The following is a 17,824-nucleotide window of genomic DNA, read 5'->3' on the forward strand; positions in this document are numbered from 1 at the left end:
CCACACCCACACCCACACCCACACCCACACCCACACCCACACCCACACCCACACCCACACCCACACCCACACCCACACACACACACACACACACACACACACACACACACACACACATATTATATATATATATATATATATATATATATATATATATATTTTATATAAACAATTTTTTGCCAGATAAGTGTTAATAATCTTATTTTTCAGTAAATAAATTAATATATCTTTTGAATAAATTTTTATTTTATTTTATTCATATTTCTATATTTTGTTTTTTTCTATTTCAGCAATCATATGATTGCTAATGCTAATGACAGCTACCTGACTACTTATTAGAGACACAATCTTTTTACACTGTATGATTTAATATACGGAAATGTCGCAGTCTAATTTATGTACGTACATTAGTCTGAGTATTTTAATAATAATGTTGGGCATTTTATCGGTTGAAGTGTTTATCTTACGTTTTTATAATTAAATAATTTCGCGTTTGGTAGCCTTTAGTGTGCTAGTACATATACTAGTACGAACGACCAAATTCGCTTTAAAAATTTTTTGTTCCATTTTTCGTTCTATTTTACGTTTATTTTGTCAACTTAACTTTAATCTTGAAATTAATCCCGAATACGAAATAATGAAATAAAACGTTAATACAGAAAAGAAAATAAAGAAATAAATCAAAGGGAGCGAAGCGAAAGGAAGAATATTAATCGTTTTTAAAAGAATCAAGTACACAGATTGAATGTTTCGCTCTATTTCTTATGTCATTTGAATTTTATTGGTAAATATTGGGTGTTTTTGTATTATGCTGCTTGCTTTGTGAAAAAAGCGTGACTTTGTTTTTTCACAGACAGTTGCAGACTGAAAAAGTACGCCAATAAAAATACGTAATACTTCATTCAAACTTATTTATCATTTGAATTGCTAATCGGACACCTTTCAAATTATTTCTCTAGTCAGTCTTTACCGGTGTTTTTTGTAGAGATTTCCGCGGAATGCATCTGATACATGAATATCAAGGCATTCTTGATTAACGTTCATAGTCCGATCTTATAATCCTAGTAATCTTATAATCCTAGTAATCTTAATTATTATCTTACATAATCTATCTTAAGATCGTTTTAGTCAATGAGATGATCGTAAAGCATCTCCGGATCGTACTTAAATACAATACAATGGTATTTTTTTTTGTTGCATACAATTTTGAATATTTTTTCATGCACTTGGAGTCTCTTCCGATAAAGCTTTCCGATAGGATTTGTATGTACGCGCGCGCGCTTTCTCTCTGCATCCGGATAATTCACGTGCGCGTAGCGTGCAGCACACCGGCGCGATGTCCTTGGACAATACAGCGCGCGTTTCGTGCACGTTATTTTCGTGGCTAAAGATTACTTTAGGCTCGAGAGCGCGTGTCTAAACGCGCAATTTAACTGGAATCGTCGCGCACGCCGATAATTATTTTCAAAATTTGCGAAAGGCACGTACGCTGCGGAGGCGCATGAAAGAGAGAGAGAGAGAGAGAGAGAGAGAGAGAGAAAATCACGAGCTTTTTCTAAAACAAAGCACGAAGAGAGGCCATAAAACGATCGAGTTCTCTGCGCTCGAAAGTTCCTTGCTTCTCATTTCGCACGTGCTCTATGTTCGTGCGAATGTTGTTCAAAGTTTCTATGTATAAGAACATCGACAAATGTCGCAACGTTGGATCAATGCCCGGATTTTCTCTACAGCGTCGACCAATTTTATTTTATTTTCTCTCTCCGCCCCCTCTCTCTCTCTCTCTTTCTACTTTATAGCTGCGAGAACGTGCTTATATCTGATGTCTACATTAGTTCTGTATTACGATCTAGAAAATGTGACACGAAGGAGCGACCGCGTATCTCCAATCGTATCTCCAACTACAAAGTTATCACACGGAGATAACTTATAGAAATAAAAATATCGGGCGTGAGCCCATATAGCGCAAATGATCGAGTCATCGCGTAATTGATCGCCTCTAGATCATCGTTGCAAATCATCTTCAAGTAGAATCTTACATCTCCGTAAGAAAGACGCTATACTTATTACAACTTGTGTCTTTCAAAGATTCATGTAATTTATTAGGAAACGATACGGGGGGTTTTTAGTAACGACCTAATGAATAGTAGAGTAAGACGCTAGCGAAACTAATAACATATTCAAAATTATGCAATCTCATCCGGACTAATTTGAAACTGGTCTCACTTCGACGAATTAATAGAACTGTTCCTCATAAATGCATTATATATGTTATACCTTTTACACTTGATGAAATAAGTATTACTATCATAGATTAGAAAGAAAAACAGAAAAGAAGAAAAATACAAGAAGTTCGTGAAGAACAAACTAAATGTCTCGAAGGCATTTAATTTTATAGAAATTCACAGCTAAGCGGTGAACTTCCTCGATATTTCCGCTAAAAAAAGTCAATGATTTAATAAAATAATCTGTAGATTATTTTAAGATGACGAAAACTTGACCAAACTCCGTGACTTATAAATATTTTACTTGACTTATTAATATCAAGTAACATCTATATAATCTTTTATTAACATGGATAGAATTAATAATTTTCGTGGAAAAAAAAGATTAGGGATTAGGGACGACATAGAAATTTTGCTGTAAACGATTGTGTCAGTTGAATTAATCGCCGATTAAGTTGATCGAAGTTTGCACGTCGAAATCGTTCTACGATCCGATCTCAAAATACGAACTCGACTTCGTACTTTTAATTTTTTCTCTCTAACTAGACTTTTTGTACCGTTTATTTTTTCCAAAATCTAATTACACTGTTCACGCAAAAAAAAATCACAGAAACAAATAAGGTAATCGTAGATTTTTGGACGCTGAATACGATTTCGTTTACCAAATTGCTCTATCGCGTCACAATTTTGAGAAATTTATGGTTGTAAAGTTGCGAAAAGGATTGTACTGTTTCAGTGTATTTTGGTATACTATAATTATGATACGACGTATTTTGAAGAAGTTTTATTATAATCAATTTTGAAGTCCCAAATAGATATTTTTATATATTTTGGCGTATTATAATTACGATATGCAATGTTTTGGAGAAGTTTTATTATTACAATAAAAATTAAGTATATTGTTAGAACTTTCAGTTTTTAAGAGGAATTTGTATCGATTATGGTTAAAAAAATATTTATGATTAATGGAAAGTTTATATATTTGCGTCAAAGTTGTGATTTATATATTAGCAGAATTAATCAATATAGCAGATGTTAAAATTTAAAAATATTCAAATTTTTGGAATTATTTACGAGGTTTTTCATACAATTTAAATTGAATTTGCTACCTTTGACATATCTCTTCTTCTTCTTCTTCTGCTTCTTATATTATATTGGCTCCTGCCGCTTTTCAGCGGACAATACGGCCAGATTTAATCGCTGTTTGTTTAACAAAGTCTGATTGTGAGTAGCACTGTTGCGTAGCAAAGTCTGAGTGGAATTTACTGGTAGTCTGAGTGGAAATTACTGGACTGGAATGTGTATATGTATGCGTGTAAGTGTAACTGTGTGTTTATGTCCGCGATGTCTTGAACTCGAGATGCCGTAGGTGCGTTAGGCCCAAAGAACTGCGCGGATCACTTCCCCCTGCGGCCTACCTTTGACATCAGATTTTATATTCAGCAATCTGAAAAAACACTTAAATTAATATAATTTAAAAATATTTCATAGATCCTTATCCAGGTAGCACATATACGTTTCAAAAAGATTTACAAGCGTTTTTCCAAAACGTTTTATAACCGATTTCTAGAAACATTTCTCATGAGTAAAAATGTCCATTAAAAAAATGTTCGCTGAAACGTTTCTTTTCCGATAAAATAACGTTTAAGAAACTATTATAGAAACGTTTTTTTTCCAGTTTTTTAATGACAAAATAAAATTCCTATTTTTCACGTCTTTTGAATGTGTTTATGTCTTTGAGACATGCGTGAGAATGTTATTTGTAGAAGCTTTATGCATATACCATATAAGTTTGAACGCAAAAAACTTCTCCAATACGTCGTATATCGTATATGAAAAAAAAAAAAAATAGTAACCCCATAATATTTTCGGGTTGTAGTTACTTTTGTGCGAAATAGTTGAATCACCTTTATAATTATTTGATTAAACCTAACTTTCATTTGCTTTTATACTACAACCCGAAAAAGTAAATAAAAATAACTAAAATTCTTTTAGTTAAATCTATTTCGCAAACGGTGTCTAATTATCCAAATAATGAGTTTAGTGTAATTATCAGTTTGATTTGACCCTCCAAGCAGTAGTAAAATTACTAGAATTTTGGTAATTTAAAGAGAGCATTGGACATTGTACAAATAACTATGTTTGAGTTCCGTTAACCTTTTACTGTTGATTAGATTTTACAGTACAAATAACTACGTCACATTGTTGAACTAATTCAACTTTTCCAGTTTGTACAACCAAATTCTCGCAACTCTGACACTTTAGTTCTCGTTACCCAATTTTCTTTTCAGATACTAAAAATACGTATTAAAATAGCGTTTTTTTTTTGTAACTTTAACCGCAAATTTCTCAAAATTGTGACGTGATAGAGCAATTTGATGAATGGAATTATATTTATAAGCGTCCAAGAAAACCACGAAAAACAATTATACTCTCGTTCTTATTGTGTTCGAAAAAAAAATCATTTTTTAATTGAACAATTTTATATCCGACTCATTTTGAGAGTAGAAAGTGTAACATAGCTACAAACAGAACTTTTGCTTATGTTTCTCCCATCATTTATAGTTTCTTATGTTAATTTATACCAAATGTAGATTAACTTTAAACCCTGCGTATGATAGAGCACATATTCGGAATAAGAATAAATATTAATAAATATTAGGGATCGGAATTAGAAATAGTAATTAAACGTAACGCACAATGGAAAAGAATAAAATATAAAAATAAATATAGGAATTTTCTTACATTGCATTTACATATCCTAATATTTAATATTTCTTACAAGGAATATTCCTATATATTTATAGATTCCAATATTTAATATTTATGCTTTATTCTTAATATGCGTTTTATTGTGCGCAAGGGGCCTTTTTTTAATCTCGGTTATTTTAATTAAATTAAAACCAAAGCACAAACTTTTGCATAACTCATAATGCATATTAGACTAGAAATGTAACCGGAAATAAGTTGGCGCTGCAAGTTCATATTTTTTAATTTACTATAGCTCAAACGATTGCTCCCTAATTGCTCCCTTAGAATCGACGATTGCTCCCCTTTTAAGATTATTATTTTTTGAGATATTTAATAAAAACGAAAAATTTCTAATTTTTATTGAAAAACATATTTATAATAACTCTATGCAACTTTATAGGGCATAGAACGATTGCTCTTTCATTGCTCCTTATTGATCCATCATAATTTAATGATTTATTGCATTTTTATTGAAAAAATAACAAATTAATCATTTCAGTATCGGCCGCCTATTGTAACTATGGCTCGGCAGCGCATGCGCATGCTACCATAACTATGCGCACGCGCATGCTACCATAACTATGCGCACGCGCGATGGTATCTGTTAGAGCTTTTACGGATACCATAGCGCATGCGCGTATGGCTTCTGCTTTCTGCTCATGGCTCCTGCAATTTTATGTGCTTCCATCTTAACTATTTCTTGCTTCGCTCTATTGGGATTTTTAATCGCTCCATTCGTATAATTAATTTTGTATGATATTTTAGCAGAGAACTGTTTATTTTCTTGGAAAAATACATTTCTCACAGTCTTCTGCAAGTATATCCAACATAAAACGATTGCTCCTTAATTGCCCATCTGTCAGCATTGTGCATGAGCCCTTATTGACGTTAGGCTTAGTTTCCACGCGTCGCGTCATCTGTCGTTAAAGCTTCTTGCACAATGCCAGGCAACGGGCAATAGGAACAGGGCATAGAAATTAGAAATCATGTATAAATGCAGAATAATAAACAGTGACACAGGCAATAGACACAGAGTTTCCGTCACGTTGGAAATTCTGTGCCTATTGCCTGTTGCCAATCAATCATAACATTCGAACTTTTTAGGTTGTAATTAACGATTTTTTTGTTATTTTCTGTTCCTATTGCCTGTTGCCTGGCATTGTGCAAGGGGCTTAACTCTACGCTCTATTATGCTGCGTTTCCACTATACGCGTCGCGCGTCGCGTCATGACCAATTCCAATCGAGTATTGTGTAATCCGTAGATTACAAACTCGAATGAGATTGATATCTTAAGCGTATGCTTTACATTGTTAAAGAATTTTATGTGTGAAAGCCTTAACACTTTAGTCTATCCTGCCAGATTTTCTTTTTTGTTTAGAGAATGAGATTGTTATATAGTGTGTGCAGCAGTATAAGGAAAAATAGAAACTCCAAAATATGGTCCAGACAAAGGACACGCGCGTAACGTGTTAAAACATGTCTGATCCTGTTCAAGGACGGCAACAAACAACGCGTAAAGAGCTGCGCAATAAAAAAAATAGAGGACAGGGAACGGTTTAATATTAACATATGTATAGAATGTTAAATGAAGCTTCATCACCGTTCCTTAGCACTATTTTTCTGTTCGTCTATTCTGTGTTAATAAATTACTTATGTTAATCAATTTCATATATCAATAATATTGAACTGTTAGGGGCGCAACACAATACAAGCAATAGAAATAGGGAATAGGAACAGAATGCATTGATACACGGCTTCCGATAGGTTGAAAATTTATTGCTTTGTGTTTTGCATTATGTTTACGCCTGAACGGTATCAACCAATCAAAATTTTTTATGAGTGCGTTTCACTTAACGTCCGCAACGTTCTTAAAGGCCTTTGCACGTAACAAAGTTTTAGTCATCATCGTAAGGCTGTAAACAATTAATAGACCAATCACAGTCGATTATTCTCCTCGCGCTTGAAGAATAATTGAGTGTGATTGGTCTTATTTTCTTACGGCCTTACGATTAAAATTAAAACTTTGTTACGTGCAATGGCCTTAAAGCGAGAAACACAGACTTTTGCATAACGCATAATACGTAAGCATAAAAAAAACGGATTAATCTATTTCATTATGCACATACATATAGACCAATCAATTCTCTTATGCTTATGTTTATGGGCTCATGCAAGTTTGTGTGGATATAGCTTAAAACCTTGGTCCACGATGCTAGAACTGCGTTCGGTTTCGGTTTAAGCCAATGAAACTGCTGCTTTTCTGTAAGAGCTGCAAGTTGATTGGCTTAAACCAAAACTCGGACGCAGTTCTAACAATGTGGACACAAGGCTTAAGTGCCCATCTACAATAGGGTGTTTTAAGCCCTAAGCCCTAAGAAATTGGCCAATCACAGTCAATTTATTCTCCTTAAATTCAATTGTGATTGAACAATTTCTTAAGGCTTAGGGTGCCTCCCCATGCAAGACGGAATCGCGGAAAACGAAATCTCGGAATCATTCTGATTGGTTAGTCCCATGAGGCTAACCAATAGCCTTATGAGATTAACCAATCAGAATGATTCCGAGATTCCGTTTTCCGCGATTCCGTCTTGCATGGGGAGGCACCCTTAGAGCTTAAAACACCTATTGTAGTCATTGTAGATGGGCACTAAGGCCGAGTTTTCACTGAGCGCGTCACGCGTCGCGTCATCACAAGTTAGCCAATCAACACATCCTATTTTATTACATTACTTGTGACGGGATCAAAATGGGATGTTTTGATTGGTCGCGACGGATAAGGCCCGGTCTACAATGGATGTCGGAAGTCGGAGTCGTAAGAAATTGACCGATCAATTGACCATTCATTATTTTTCGACCGCAAGGAGAATAATAGATTGTGATTGGTCAATTTCTTACGACTCCGACTTCCGACATCCATTGTAGACCGGGCCTAACGCGACCAATCAAAACATCTTATTTTATTACATTATTTGTAATGGGTTGTTTAGATTGGTTAAGCCCCTTCCACAATGCGAGACAACAGGCAATAGGAACAGGAAATAACTAAAAAAATCGTTAATTACAACCTAAAAAGTTCGAATGCTATGATTGGTTGGCAACAGGCAATAGGCACAGAATTTCCAACGTGACTGAAATTCTGTGTCTATTGATTGTCACTGTTTATTTTGCATTTATACATGATTTCTAATTTCTATGCCCTGTTCCTATTGCCCGTTGCCTGGCATTGTGCAAGAGGCTTTAACGACAGATGACGCGACGCGTGGAAACTAAGCCTAACGTCAATAAGGGCTCATGCACAATGCTGACAGATGGGCAATTAAGGAGCAATCGTTTTATGTTGGATATACTTGCAGAAGACTGTGAGAAATGTATTTTTCCAAGAAAATAAACAGTTCTCTGCTAAAATATCATACAAAATTAATTATACGAATGGAGCGATTAAAAATCCCAATAGAGCGAAGCGAGAAATAGTTAAGATGGAAGCACATAAAATTGCAGGAGCCATGAGCAGAAAGCAGAAGCCATACGCGCATATGCTATGGTATCCGTAAAAGCTCTAACAGATACCATCGCGCGTGCGCATAGTTATGGTAGCATGCGCGTGCGCATAGTTATGGTAGCATGCGCATGCGCTGCCGAGCCATAGTTACAATAGGCGGCCGATACTGAAATGATTAATTTGTTATTTTTTCAATAAAAATGCAATAAATCATTAAAATTATGATGGATCAATAAGGAGCAATGAAAGAGCAATCGTTCTATGCCCTATAAAGTTGCATAGAGTTATTATAAATATGTTTTTCAATAAAAATTAGAAATTTTTCGTTTTTATTAAATATCTCAAAAAATAATAATCTTAAAAGGGGAGCAATCGTCGATTCTGAGGGAGCAATTAGGGAGCAATCGTTTGAGCTATAGTAAATTAAAAAATATGAACTTGCAGCGCCAACTTATTTCCGGTAGAAATGTACATACATCACCTCTGTTACCATCTGTAACTTGTTTTGCTTTAGTGCTTCTTACTCCAGCTGCGATAACCGGCGAGAGGGCGTTGTTGCACAGTAACTTTTTGTTCCAACAATCCAACTACCATAAATTTGTCAACTCAAAGTGAACTCGCCACGTGTGATCGGTGTGATCTCTTTTGTTAGGCACATGTAACGGATATTATTTAAATAAATGTGCTATATAATCTGAAAGAACAGATTGAAGGCATTCCAAACCATCCGGCGAGATTCAGCAAAAAGAAAAGTAACGGACGTCATGACACACGGCAAGAAGCAATAATTAAACCGAAAATAGTAAGAGAAAATTATACGAGAAATTATATCTTTATAACTGAAAATGTAATACACTTTTGTAATATAGTCTTTTTACTAACTGGTAAATATAATGAACTTTTCTGTACCTTTCTGATTTGTTTGTACTGTACGTATTTCTAGGATAGCACTGAGAGAAAGAGAGAGAGAGAGAGAGAGAGAGAGACCTTTTCGCAAATGAAAGGATACCACGTACATGCATCTTGTACTGTGTATTAAGAATTGAAACGGTTCAACAGTTTGAATCAATCGTGAAGGAAACCCAAAAATAAGATGGATCTACACAATCGTTATTTACATTTCTCCACAGTGAACATCTCACTTTTACAAACTATAGACAGCAAGTACAAGCTTGACGTACATCATTTGATACAGTGTTACAATCAAGAGATAACTACAGAAGAGTTAAATATGGATAAACTCGAGCTCTGCCGACTGTTATTGTGTTATGAATATCAATCTGCATTTCACGATGTCCAGAGTGGCAATCGTAAGAAGCATGTGATACCTGCTGACGCGGAGAAACTTTCCTTCCCTAGTATAAAAATGATCTTTCCACCAAATTACTCGCGAAACGCCTCACAAATTTCACTCTTGTGCGACATAATCATTTTGCAAATGATACTTTATCATAATGCTAGCTCGATCAAACAACATCTGCAGTATTTCTTCTGCTTAAGCAAAGCTTACATCGCAACCAGCGAGTCTAGAATTATGTATATGAAGATATTAGAATACCTTTTAGAATTTTTACGCTTATATGAACTTCACGCCACTAGCGAAGAGATCAAAGCATTGAAAAACCTTAGTTACATGTATTTAGACATTATAAAGTCGTGGGTAAAGGTAAAGAAAGACAATGAATGGAGATTGTTTGCTTTAATGTTTCCTAAGTTAGTAGAGATTTTTACTCCGACATATATCGTTTATCCTCTATGGGACCATTTTTTGCACGAAGCGAGTGATTTAAAAGAGTCTCTCACTGTCTTGTGTATCATGGCAGACACTTGTCTCACATCGTCACATTCAATGAATATATTACACCGTGATATTTATTGTAAGAGCACGTTCTGGTTGTTCGTATTAAAGGGATTGCGATCACCCGTGCAACAATATCACAAACAGGCCTTATACATAATGAAGAAAGCAATTGATTCTCTGAATGAAGAGGTTGTATTAAAATTGGCACGACCGAATTTGACAAAGGCACAAATCACACCGTTTATTTGTTATCGATCTGGTACGTTTTCGTCGATGGATCACATTAAGAAGAGATTTTTCCTGGTGTATGAAGCGGTAGAAGAGAAGCAAGAACACTTAGTAACACCAGCTTTAATTCATATAGCTGATCTAATAAAAGTAAACGAAGAACACAGAGCCTGCGATTGCTTTAACATTGAATGGCTGCAGTGCATTTTCGAGAAAGTTTTACTGCATGAAAATAATCGTATTGCAAAGTGGGGTGTATCGCACGTTTGTAAACTGGATGACACCATATTTAACGATCAGTTTCTCGAATTGTTTGTAAATGTTCTGAATAATAACTTTCTTTACGAATGTCAGCCTGATGAGGAATGTCCGGGCATTGTGAAGGAACTCTCGCAATTCCTCAAATGCGCAGAGAAAAGTGATTTGCTAAACAGATTTCTCAAGAAGGTCAGCTGTGTAGCCTGGGGTCCTGTGGCAATATTTTATATCATACATGCGTTACGAACAATTTCACAAAAAGAGATACAACATTCCAATTGGCAGACTACCGAATTGAATGCCATTAAATCTCTAGTGAAAACAAATCTGAGCATGCACTCTCATATTCTACGTACCGCGTCTCAAATTGAACTCTTGAGAGCAATCCCCAATTATGTACGACAGATGAGCGATCTACCGTTGCTCGCCAATGTTTTAGCTACGTTTCCCCCTGGAGAAGGTCTCACGAGAGGAACAATTGTTTGGAACATTATTACAGCATGGTTGCAGAAATTATTAGCGAAAAAAGACGTGGAAACTTTCGTGAAAGAGACATGCGAAAAATATTCGCAAGTCTCCTTCCTTATTGAAAATGCTAGTCTTGAGAGTCGTAGGATATTTGCATTAATAGTATATTTGTTATATGATGCAAATCTTATATTCTCGTGCAAGTTATGCCCTGCCGCAGCATCATTAAACAATTGGCTGTGTACCTTGAATGGTATCGTTCTACGACCTTATGCTGATATAATCTCAAGTATATATATAGTAGAATTTATGTCACATTTACTGCATCTTTCCGTGAAGGGACCCCTCGATAAGATGACGGACTTTATAACGTTATATATACGTACCACTTTTAATTTTTTAATTAAATACATGAGGAAGATGTCCACAGAGCTGACTTACGAAGATTACACGAGATATACAGCCATTTTATCCTCACATATCGTCAACGCACCTCTCTTCATACCGAAAAAGGATGCAAACGTTTACATAGAAACATTGCGAAATGAAAGTATGAACTTGATAGACAACTTGCAAAGTTTAAATCTACAATATTTGTACGGATTATACGTTTTGTATGTCTCTCAGAACGCGTTGGCTTTGCCATGTCCAAAAACCTTTTACACGAAGCATTTGTTGACTATGCGGGAGTTAACGAACATTTCTAAGGATATCAATGCAAATTTAAAAGGAAAAATTACATCGGAATATTATTTGCTTCTCTTAAAACTTCATCATCAATATCTCGTGAATTCTCCAGTGTCCTCGTGGATTCCTGTTACCACAATGCTATCTAACTTGCTACAATTTCTCGAGATAGGCTTACTAGAAAACATTTCTGAAATTGCAAAGATACTAACAGTAATAGTTGATAATAAAGTTATAAGCGAAATAATCGATAGAAAAACTCTGGAATGTGCTTTTGATTTGGGCTTTACGTGTATTATAAACAGTAAAAAGAACAATATCTTTTGGACAGCAGTGGAAGACCTCATGGGAATTATTATTAATAATAACTTTTTCCTTTTGCCTAATGCCGTGCTTAATGCCGCAGAATTCGTAAATCATGTAAGTCGGAAATTTATACCGAAAGACATATATCGATGTTTTTGAAATATCGATCGCTTATGAAATATCTATCTTGTTTCGCAGTATATTGCTGAATTGCTAAATTGCAAAGGAGAGAATACAAGATTCAAAAGAATAATACTTTCTAAAATGAAAAATTTGGACATACACAATTTGATAAAATTAGAAAATCCGTTAAAGAACTGTTTATTTCATGGTTCTCCATATATGCGTAACAAGAAAATCGAAAATCATGCTCATTTATTTATTGTCAAGCACTTGGGTCAATATTATCCAAAACACATCTTCACGTTGTAAGCATCTGTTTATCAATATTTATTTTGAATAAGTGATTTATAAATATATAAATTTATAGGTAATTTTTGTAAATAATTAATACAATATTGATGTTCTATTAATAGGGATTATAATAATGATGCCGCGATCAGAGCAGAGGCGGTTATACTGTTGCAAAGAATAATTAATTCAGAATTAAATTATGCACCAACACTTGTACAGTTAATACTCGATGCATTGGAAAAGAATAAAACCAAGAGATATTTTAACGATTCGTCCTTACATAAATTAAAACACAGAACAATGCAAATTTTATTGATATTAGAACCAATGTTGGATGAGGTGAGCTAAGTTTTCGTTGTTAGTTAAATTTTATTTTTACTCTTATTAAGAAATTAATAGATGATTGTTTCGTAGGAATTTGTCTCTCTACTACAGGAAAAATTATGTGATTTTATTTTTTCGGAAAACAATCAGTCTAGCGTGAGAATAATGCAAGAGTGGTTGTTGATACGAATCTTTGCGAAAAATATTCATTTGCATGATACGTTGTGGTCACTTTTTGCAAAGGTAATCCGAATAAATTCTACAATCCTGTAAAAAAGAAAGACTTCTCAAATGTCTACATTTGTATACATATATCAGAGTATACATATATTTTCAGAGTTTGAAGCACCGACCAAGGTGTACGATCTCTGTTGCAAGTATTGTCTATCATGTCGCGAAACTTCTTTCAAGTACTTATCAGAAAGTTTTTATTCGCACAGCCCTGCCATATATAGTACAATGTTGCTTAGGACAACAATTTAACGTGCGTGTTTATAATCAGGCAAGTAAAATCTGCAAAACGAGGCTTAAGGCTTTTGGACTCTTCCCGACACCTTGTAAGATTGTGACGTCAGAGGCGAGAAATGACACGCTGAGAATTCGTGCGTGCCATTTCCAAATAAAAAGATATTTGCATAAAATAACACTTTAGATCACTTCAGCACACTTCACAAATACTCCGAAGTTTATCCCTTTCCCTTGACAGTTAATAAACAACCGTAAAATAAATGTAATACGATAAAAGCTTATGCGCAGGCACATGACTATAGCTTTTGTATTACATTCATTTTACGGCTGTTTATTAACTGTCAAGGGAAAGGAATAGACTTAATTAATCTCAGAATATTTTCGAAGTGTGCTGAAATGATCTGAAGTGTTATTTTATGCAAATATACCTTTTTATTTGGAAATAGCACGTACGAATTTCTCGCTTCTGACGTCACAATCTTACAAAATGTCAGAAAGAACCCAAGAGCCTTAAGGATGTTCTGGAGACACCCAATTAAAAGTATACAGGAAATATTAAAAACATTGATAATAATTCTCCACAGAGATCCAAAGACAAAGAAATGTATTTAAATAGTTACGGCAAATCTAACAGAATGTAAAAGACGTAGATTTGGGGTCGGTTATTCCAACTTATTGGTAAACTAACTAATAGTTAAATCATATATATGTCTTTGTCTTTCCTTCAAATTAAACAAAGATAGACATATAATTTAAATATTAGGTAGTTTATCGACAGGTTGAAACAATCGGCCCTTAGTGATTGTTAATAACTGTTACTACTTTTTTTTTAATCTTGAAAAGACAATTTTGTAAATTGTTTCAAATTTTATTGCCATATTTTTCTTTGTTGATGATCTACTTGTGTGTAAAATATCATATTGGTAGCATTTTTTAATGTTTACAATTTTTTCTGTAACGCCATAAAGTTATGTGTTAAAACTCGGATATTCAAAAATTGATAATTTTTATCTAAATTGTTGAATCGATTTGAAATTTGGCTCCAAATTTTGAAAGAGAATACAGAATATGATATTGAATTTTCATCAATTTGTAGCACTTTGACAAACCTTCCAGAACATCCTTAAGATGTAATGTAAATATATATACGGGGTATTCGAAAAGTGGGATAATGGGGGGTCCCACACTTTTCAAATACTTCGTATGTATACATATCTCACGATTTTTCGCTTATCTTAATTTTTTTCTGTCTATAGTTTATTTTGACACAATTGTACGAATTAATAAAAGCAACGTATGGTGATCGTAATTTACCCGACTATAAAGGTATATATCGGGCTGCTGTGATTGGTTTACAACAGGAAAATTTGACAAAAAATTCATTTAGAATACAGGATGATTTTTATTTTTCCAAGTTTCATCCAATCAACGATTACAGCTTACAGGTACACACTACACGTTTGCCCTCGAGAAAGAATTGAATTTGACGTACTAATACATCATTTTGTGACGTTTATAGACAATTTACTATGAATTACCACGTTTGACTAACGTAAGTTGTGACGAATGGATTAGTCCGGATGTATTTAAAGACTTGATGTTTGAGCAAAGTGATGCTCATCCTCTACAGCTTTACAACGCGAATTCATTTCTGACCGAGACCGAATCTTCCGTATATCTGACAAAATCTTTCGCAGGTAAACTAAAATGGCAATAAATATTGTGTAGAGTATTAAATAGTTACGTTGCAGGTGATGCACACGCCGAATTATTAGAAAATAATGGTGAAACCTATATGAATTTAAATAATATCCAGAAAAAGATTGAGCCGTCAAAGCCTACAGATTTACGTGGTGATATTTTCGAAATGACGAGCGAATTCATATCTCTGCAAGATGCACAGCTGCAAGAAGGTCTAATAGTTGTAGCATCTTTTATTGATCGACCACCGAATTTAGGCGGAATTGCAAGGACATGCGAGATATTTGGAGTTAAGACACTAGTCATCGCAAATGCAGATTGCGTAAAGGACAGAGAGTTTCAGTTTCTCAGTGTATCTGCTGATAAATGGTTAAATATGTTACAGGTATATAAACAATTATTTCTCGAATCTATATTTTAACAAATTATAAATAGCAACTTTCCGCAGTTTGGTATAAGCAATTTTCATTTCTGTAAGTCGGAACAGTCTTTATCTTTCAAAAACGCCTTAAGAATGATTTGGAAATATTTAAAATCTTTTTTTGGAAAATCTTTATCAAGTTTATCACACACACACAACTGTGAGTAGATTTCCAAAGAAATACTGCATTACTTTAAAATCTTTAGGTGAAGCCGCACGAGTTGCAGAAATTCTTGTTGGATAGAAAGGATGCAGGATGGTCTTTAATTGGGGTTGAACAGACGGTCAATAGTATAAATCTGATGACGACACAATTCGAGAAAAAAACAATTCTTATTTTAGGGTAATTATAAATTACGACTCATGACGCGTTACTTCCAGTAACCAGAGACCAGTATAATTGATAATGAGAAATTCTATTTTATAGAAATGAGAAGGATGGTATACCAGCAAATTTCATTCCTCTCTTTGACAAATGCATAGAAATTCCTCAAGTGGGTGTAACACGATCGTTGAATGTCCACGTTACCGCTGCAATTTGCATATGGCAATACGCAAGTCAACACGTGTTAAAATAATAAACTTTTCCACGTTTGTAAGAGATAAGATGGCGATATTAAATAAATGTATTTTTGCCGAGATAAACGATTCGCTACATTGTAACACTTCTTGAAAAGAAAAATATACGATCTATATTTTTATATATTTACGAGCAGGTCTATAATTTATACAAGATTATCTATGTAAAATTATACATATGTAGCGTACTTATACATCATATCCAACAATGTGCCGCTTTCCGATACATTCTCCAATGAAGAACCAGCAATATATTTCGGCAGCCACTAAGGTGTTTATGATACCCTCGCGCACGGTGACGTCGCGATAACGACCAGTCCTTGCAGCATGGATCAATCTTGAAAATCCACTACGAATCGCAGGAATGTCCTTCAGAGTGGGTGGCGTCAGTTCTACTTTGGCATACTGGCCCCATACTTGCAGCACAGGCTTCGCTTGATTGATCCCAACTGTAATTCATATGTATTATTCAATTTTATTTAAATACAAATCTTATGTATATACAAGGGATATTTCCCAGAGTTCTGGGAATCACGCCACGAGGCAGACATCTAGCGTTAACTGCTAATGCTGTGATGTATAAACAAGTGGTTTTGCGCTGAGAGAAGTGTTCATTTAAATGGAAACATTAGGTTTGTTTTTTACATTGCTACATTGAACTGCACTAAATCCTTCTTGCTTTCGCCAAATTTCAAATCTTATGTATAGGGTATAACATACATACCCTATTTCACTTCAAGTACAGAGAATGTACACTCGTTCAGTTATAAAAAATTATCTTATATTAAAAAACTAATACAATATAATGTTAGTGAAAATTAATAAAATACAAAATTTAGAGCACAAATCTCACAACATTAGAATTCTTCATATGTACATAATAAGACTCGAAATATAGCAAAAGTATAACATAATTCTATTTACAGCAAAGTCTAAAAACATTAATAACAAAATAAAGACTCAGAGTATTACATTACACATAATATACATTAATATCAGACTAAAGACGTTATATAGTTACAAAAATTCTGGATTTATTTCTTTAGTCACATTACGAGGCATGTCATATTTTACATCAAAGAATGCTTTTATTATGAACAAATTTTAAGTAAATTGGGAATATATTTATTACTAAAAATATACTACTTTCAAAGGAATTTTAATTGATCTACAAAAATTAGTATGGCTTGTCCATTCCTGTGTTCAGTCATGAAAAATACAACCTCGACAGAGCACAAAATTTAATCAGCAGAAAGCCATTTTAGTGATTCAACGACACATCTGACACAAAAGTGAATACAAAACTTTTGTAATGACAGGTTCACAAATAATTATTTCACGAAAATCTGATGGGGAGCGTTACATAATACACGCACGAGTTGCAGCGAGGTTAATTCTCGCCTGAAATAATCGTATATAACGACAAACGTGCCACGATAAGATTTTTAAAAGGTCATCCGTACGTTTTACCAATTCGGTGGATTTTGCGACGAGCCGTGCCATCGTCTGCCTGTTTAATTTTTTAGAAAGAAGAAGAAGAAGCAAACAGATCTCCGTCAATTGCTTGACAGCGACATAAGCGACAGGCAGCGACAAACTTTCCTTCTCTGTCTAGTAACAAAAGTCTAGTAACAAAAAACTCGATATAGGGATTGGTCGAACTTATGCGCGATCGACTTCTTAAAAAAAAGACTCG

At 34.4% G+C, this 17,824-nt stretch overlaps 2 protein-coding genes across 3 annotated transcripts; one reads left to right on the forward strand and one right to left on the reverse strand.

The window, feature by feature from the left end:
* Positions 1–9,041: 9,041 nt before the first annotated feature.
* Positions 9,042–16,254, forward strand: LOC143905748 (tRNA (guanosine(18)-2'-O)-methyltransferase TARBP1). 2 transcript variants are annotated; one of them, XM_077421330.1, is made up of 11 exons: positions 9,047–9,275; positions 9,417–12,335; positions 12,420–12,649; positions 12,758–12,974; positions 13,050–13,202; positions 13,297–13,461; positions 14,684–14,872; positions 14,947–15,124; positions 15,179–15,513; positions 15,756–15,892; positions 15,977–16,254. In XM_077421330.1, the coding sequence occupies exons 2-11, from the start codon at positions 9,567–9,569 to the stop codon at positions 16,125–16,127; spliced, it is 4,524 nt and encodes a 1,507-aa protein (XP_077277456.1). In that variant the 5' UTR covers positions 9,047–9,275; positions 9,417–9,566; the 3' UTR covers positions 16,128–16,254. The 2 variants fall into 2 exon arrangements, with proteins under 2 accessions (XP_077277457.1, XP_077277456.1); XM_077421331.1 differs by lacking the exons at positions 14,947–15,124; positions 15,756–15,892; positions 15,977–16,254 and having other exon boundaries at positions 9,042–9,275; positions 15,179–15,350.
* On the reverse strand, positions 16,234–17,752 carry LOC143905758 (ATP synthase F(0) complex subunit g, mitochondrial). The gene is made up of 2 exons (XM_077421350.1): positions 17,592–17,752; positions 16,234–16,577 (listed from the first exon to the last, which is right to left on the reverse strand). Exons 1-2 carry the CDS (start codon positions 17,629–17,631, stop codon positions 16,318–16,320), a joined length of 300 nt encoding a protein of 99 aa, XP_077277476.1. The 5' UTR covers positions 17,632–17,752; the 3' UTR covers positions 16,234–16,317.
* Positions 17,753–17,824: the final 72 nt, after the last annotated feature.

The sequence above is a fragment of the Temnothorax americanus genome, unplaced genomic scaffold (assembly GCF_048541705.1).
Source record: "Temnothorax americanus isolate GAGA-0224 unplaced genomic scaffold, ASM4854170v1 Scaffold66, whole genome shotgun sequence".
In the NCBI taxonomy this organism is placed as follows: domain Eukaryota; kingdom Metazoa; phylum Arthropoda; class Insecta; order Hymenoptera; family Formicidae; genus Temnothorax; species Temnothorax americanus.

Coding starts and splice junctions, on each gene's coding strand:
- LOC143905748 (XM_077421330.1), top strand. CDS start 9,567: ATGGATCTACACAATCGTTATTTACATTTCTCCACAGTGAACATCTCA. Junction 12,650..12,757: donor CCAAAACACATCTTCACGTT/GTAAGCATCTGT, acceptor TTCTATTAATAG/GGATTATAATAATGATGCCG. Junction 15,893..15,976: donor AAAACAATTCTTATTTTAGG/GTAATTATAAAT, acceptor TCTATTTTATAG/AAATGAGAAGGATGGTATAC.
- LOC143905758 (XM_077421350.1), bottom strand. CDS start 17,631: ATGGCACGGCTCGTCGCAAAATCCACCGAATTGGTAAAAC. Junction 16,578..17,591: donor ATCCACCGAATTGGTAAAAC/GTACGGATGACC, acceptor TATGAATTACAG/TTGGGATCAATCAAGCGAAG.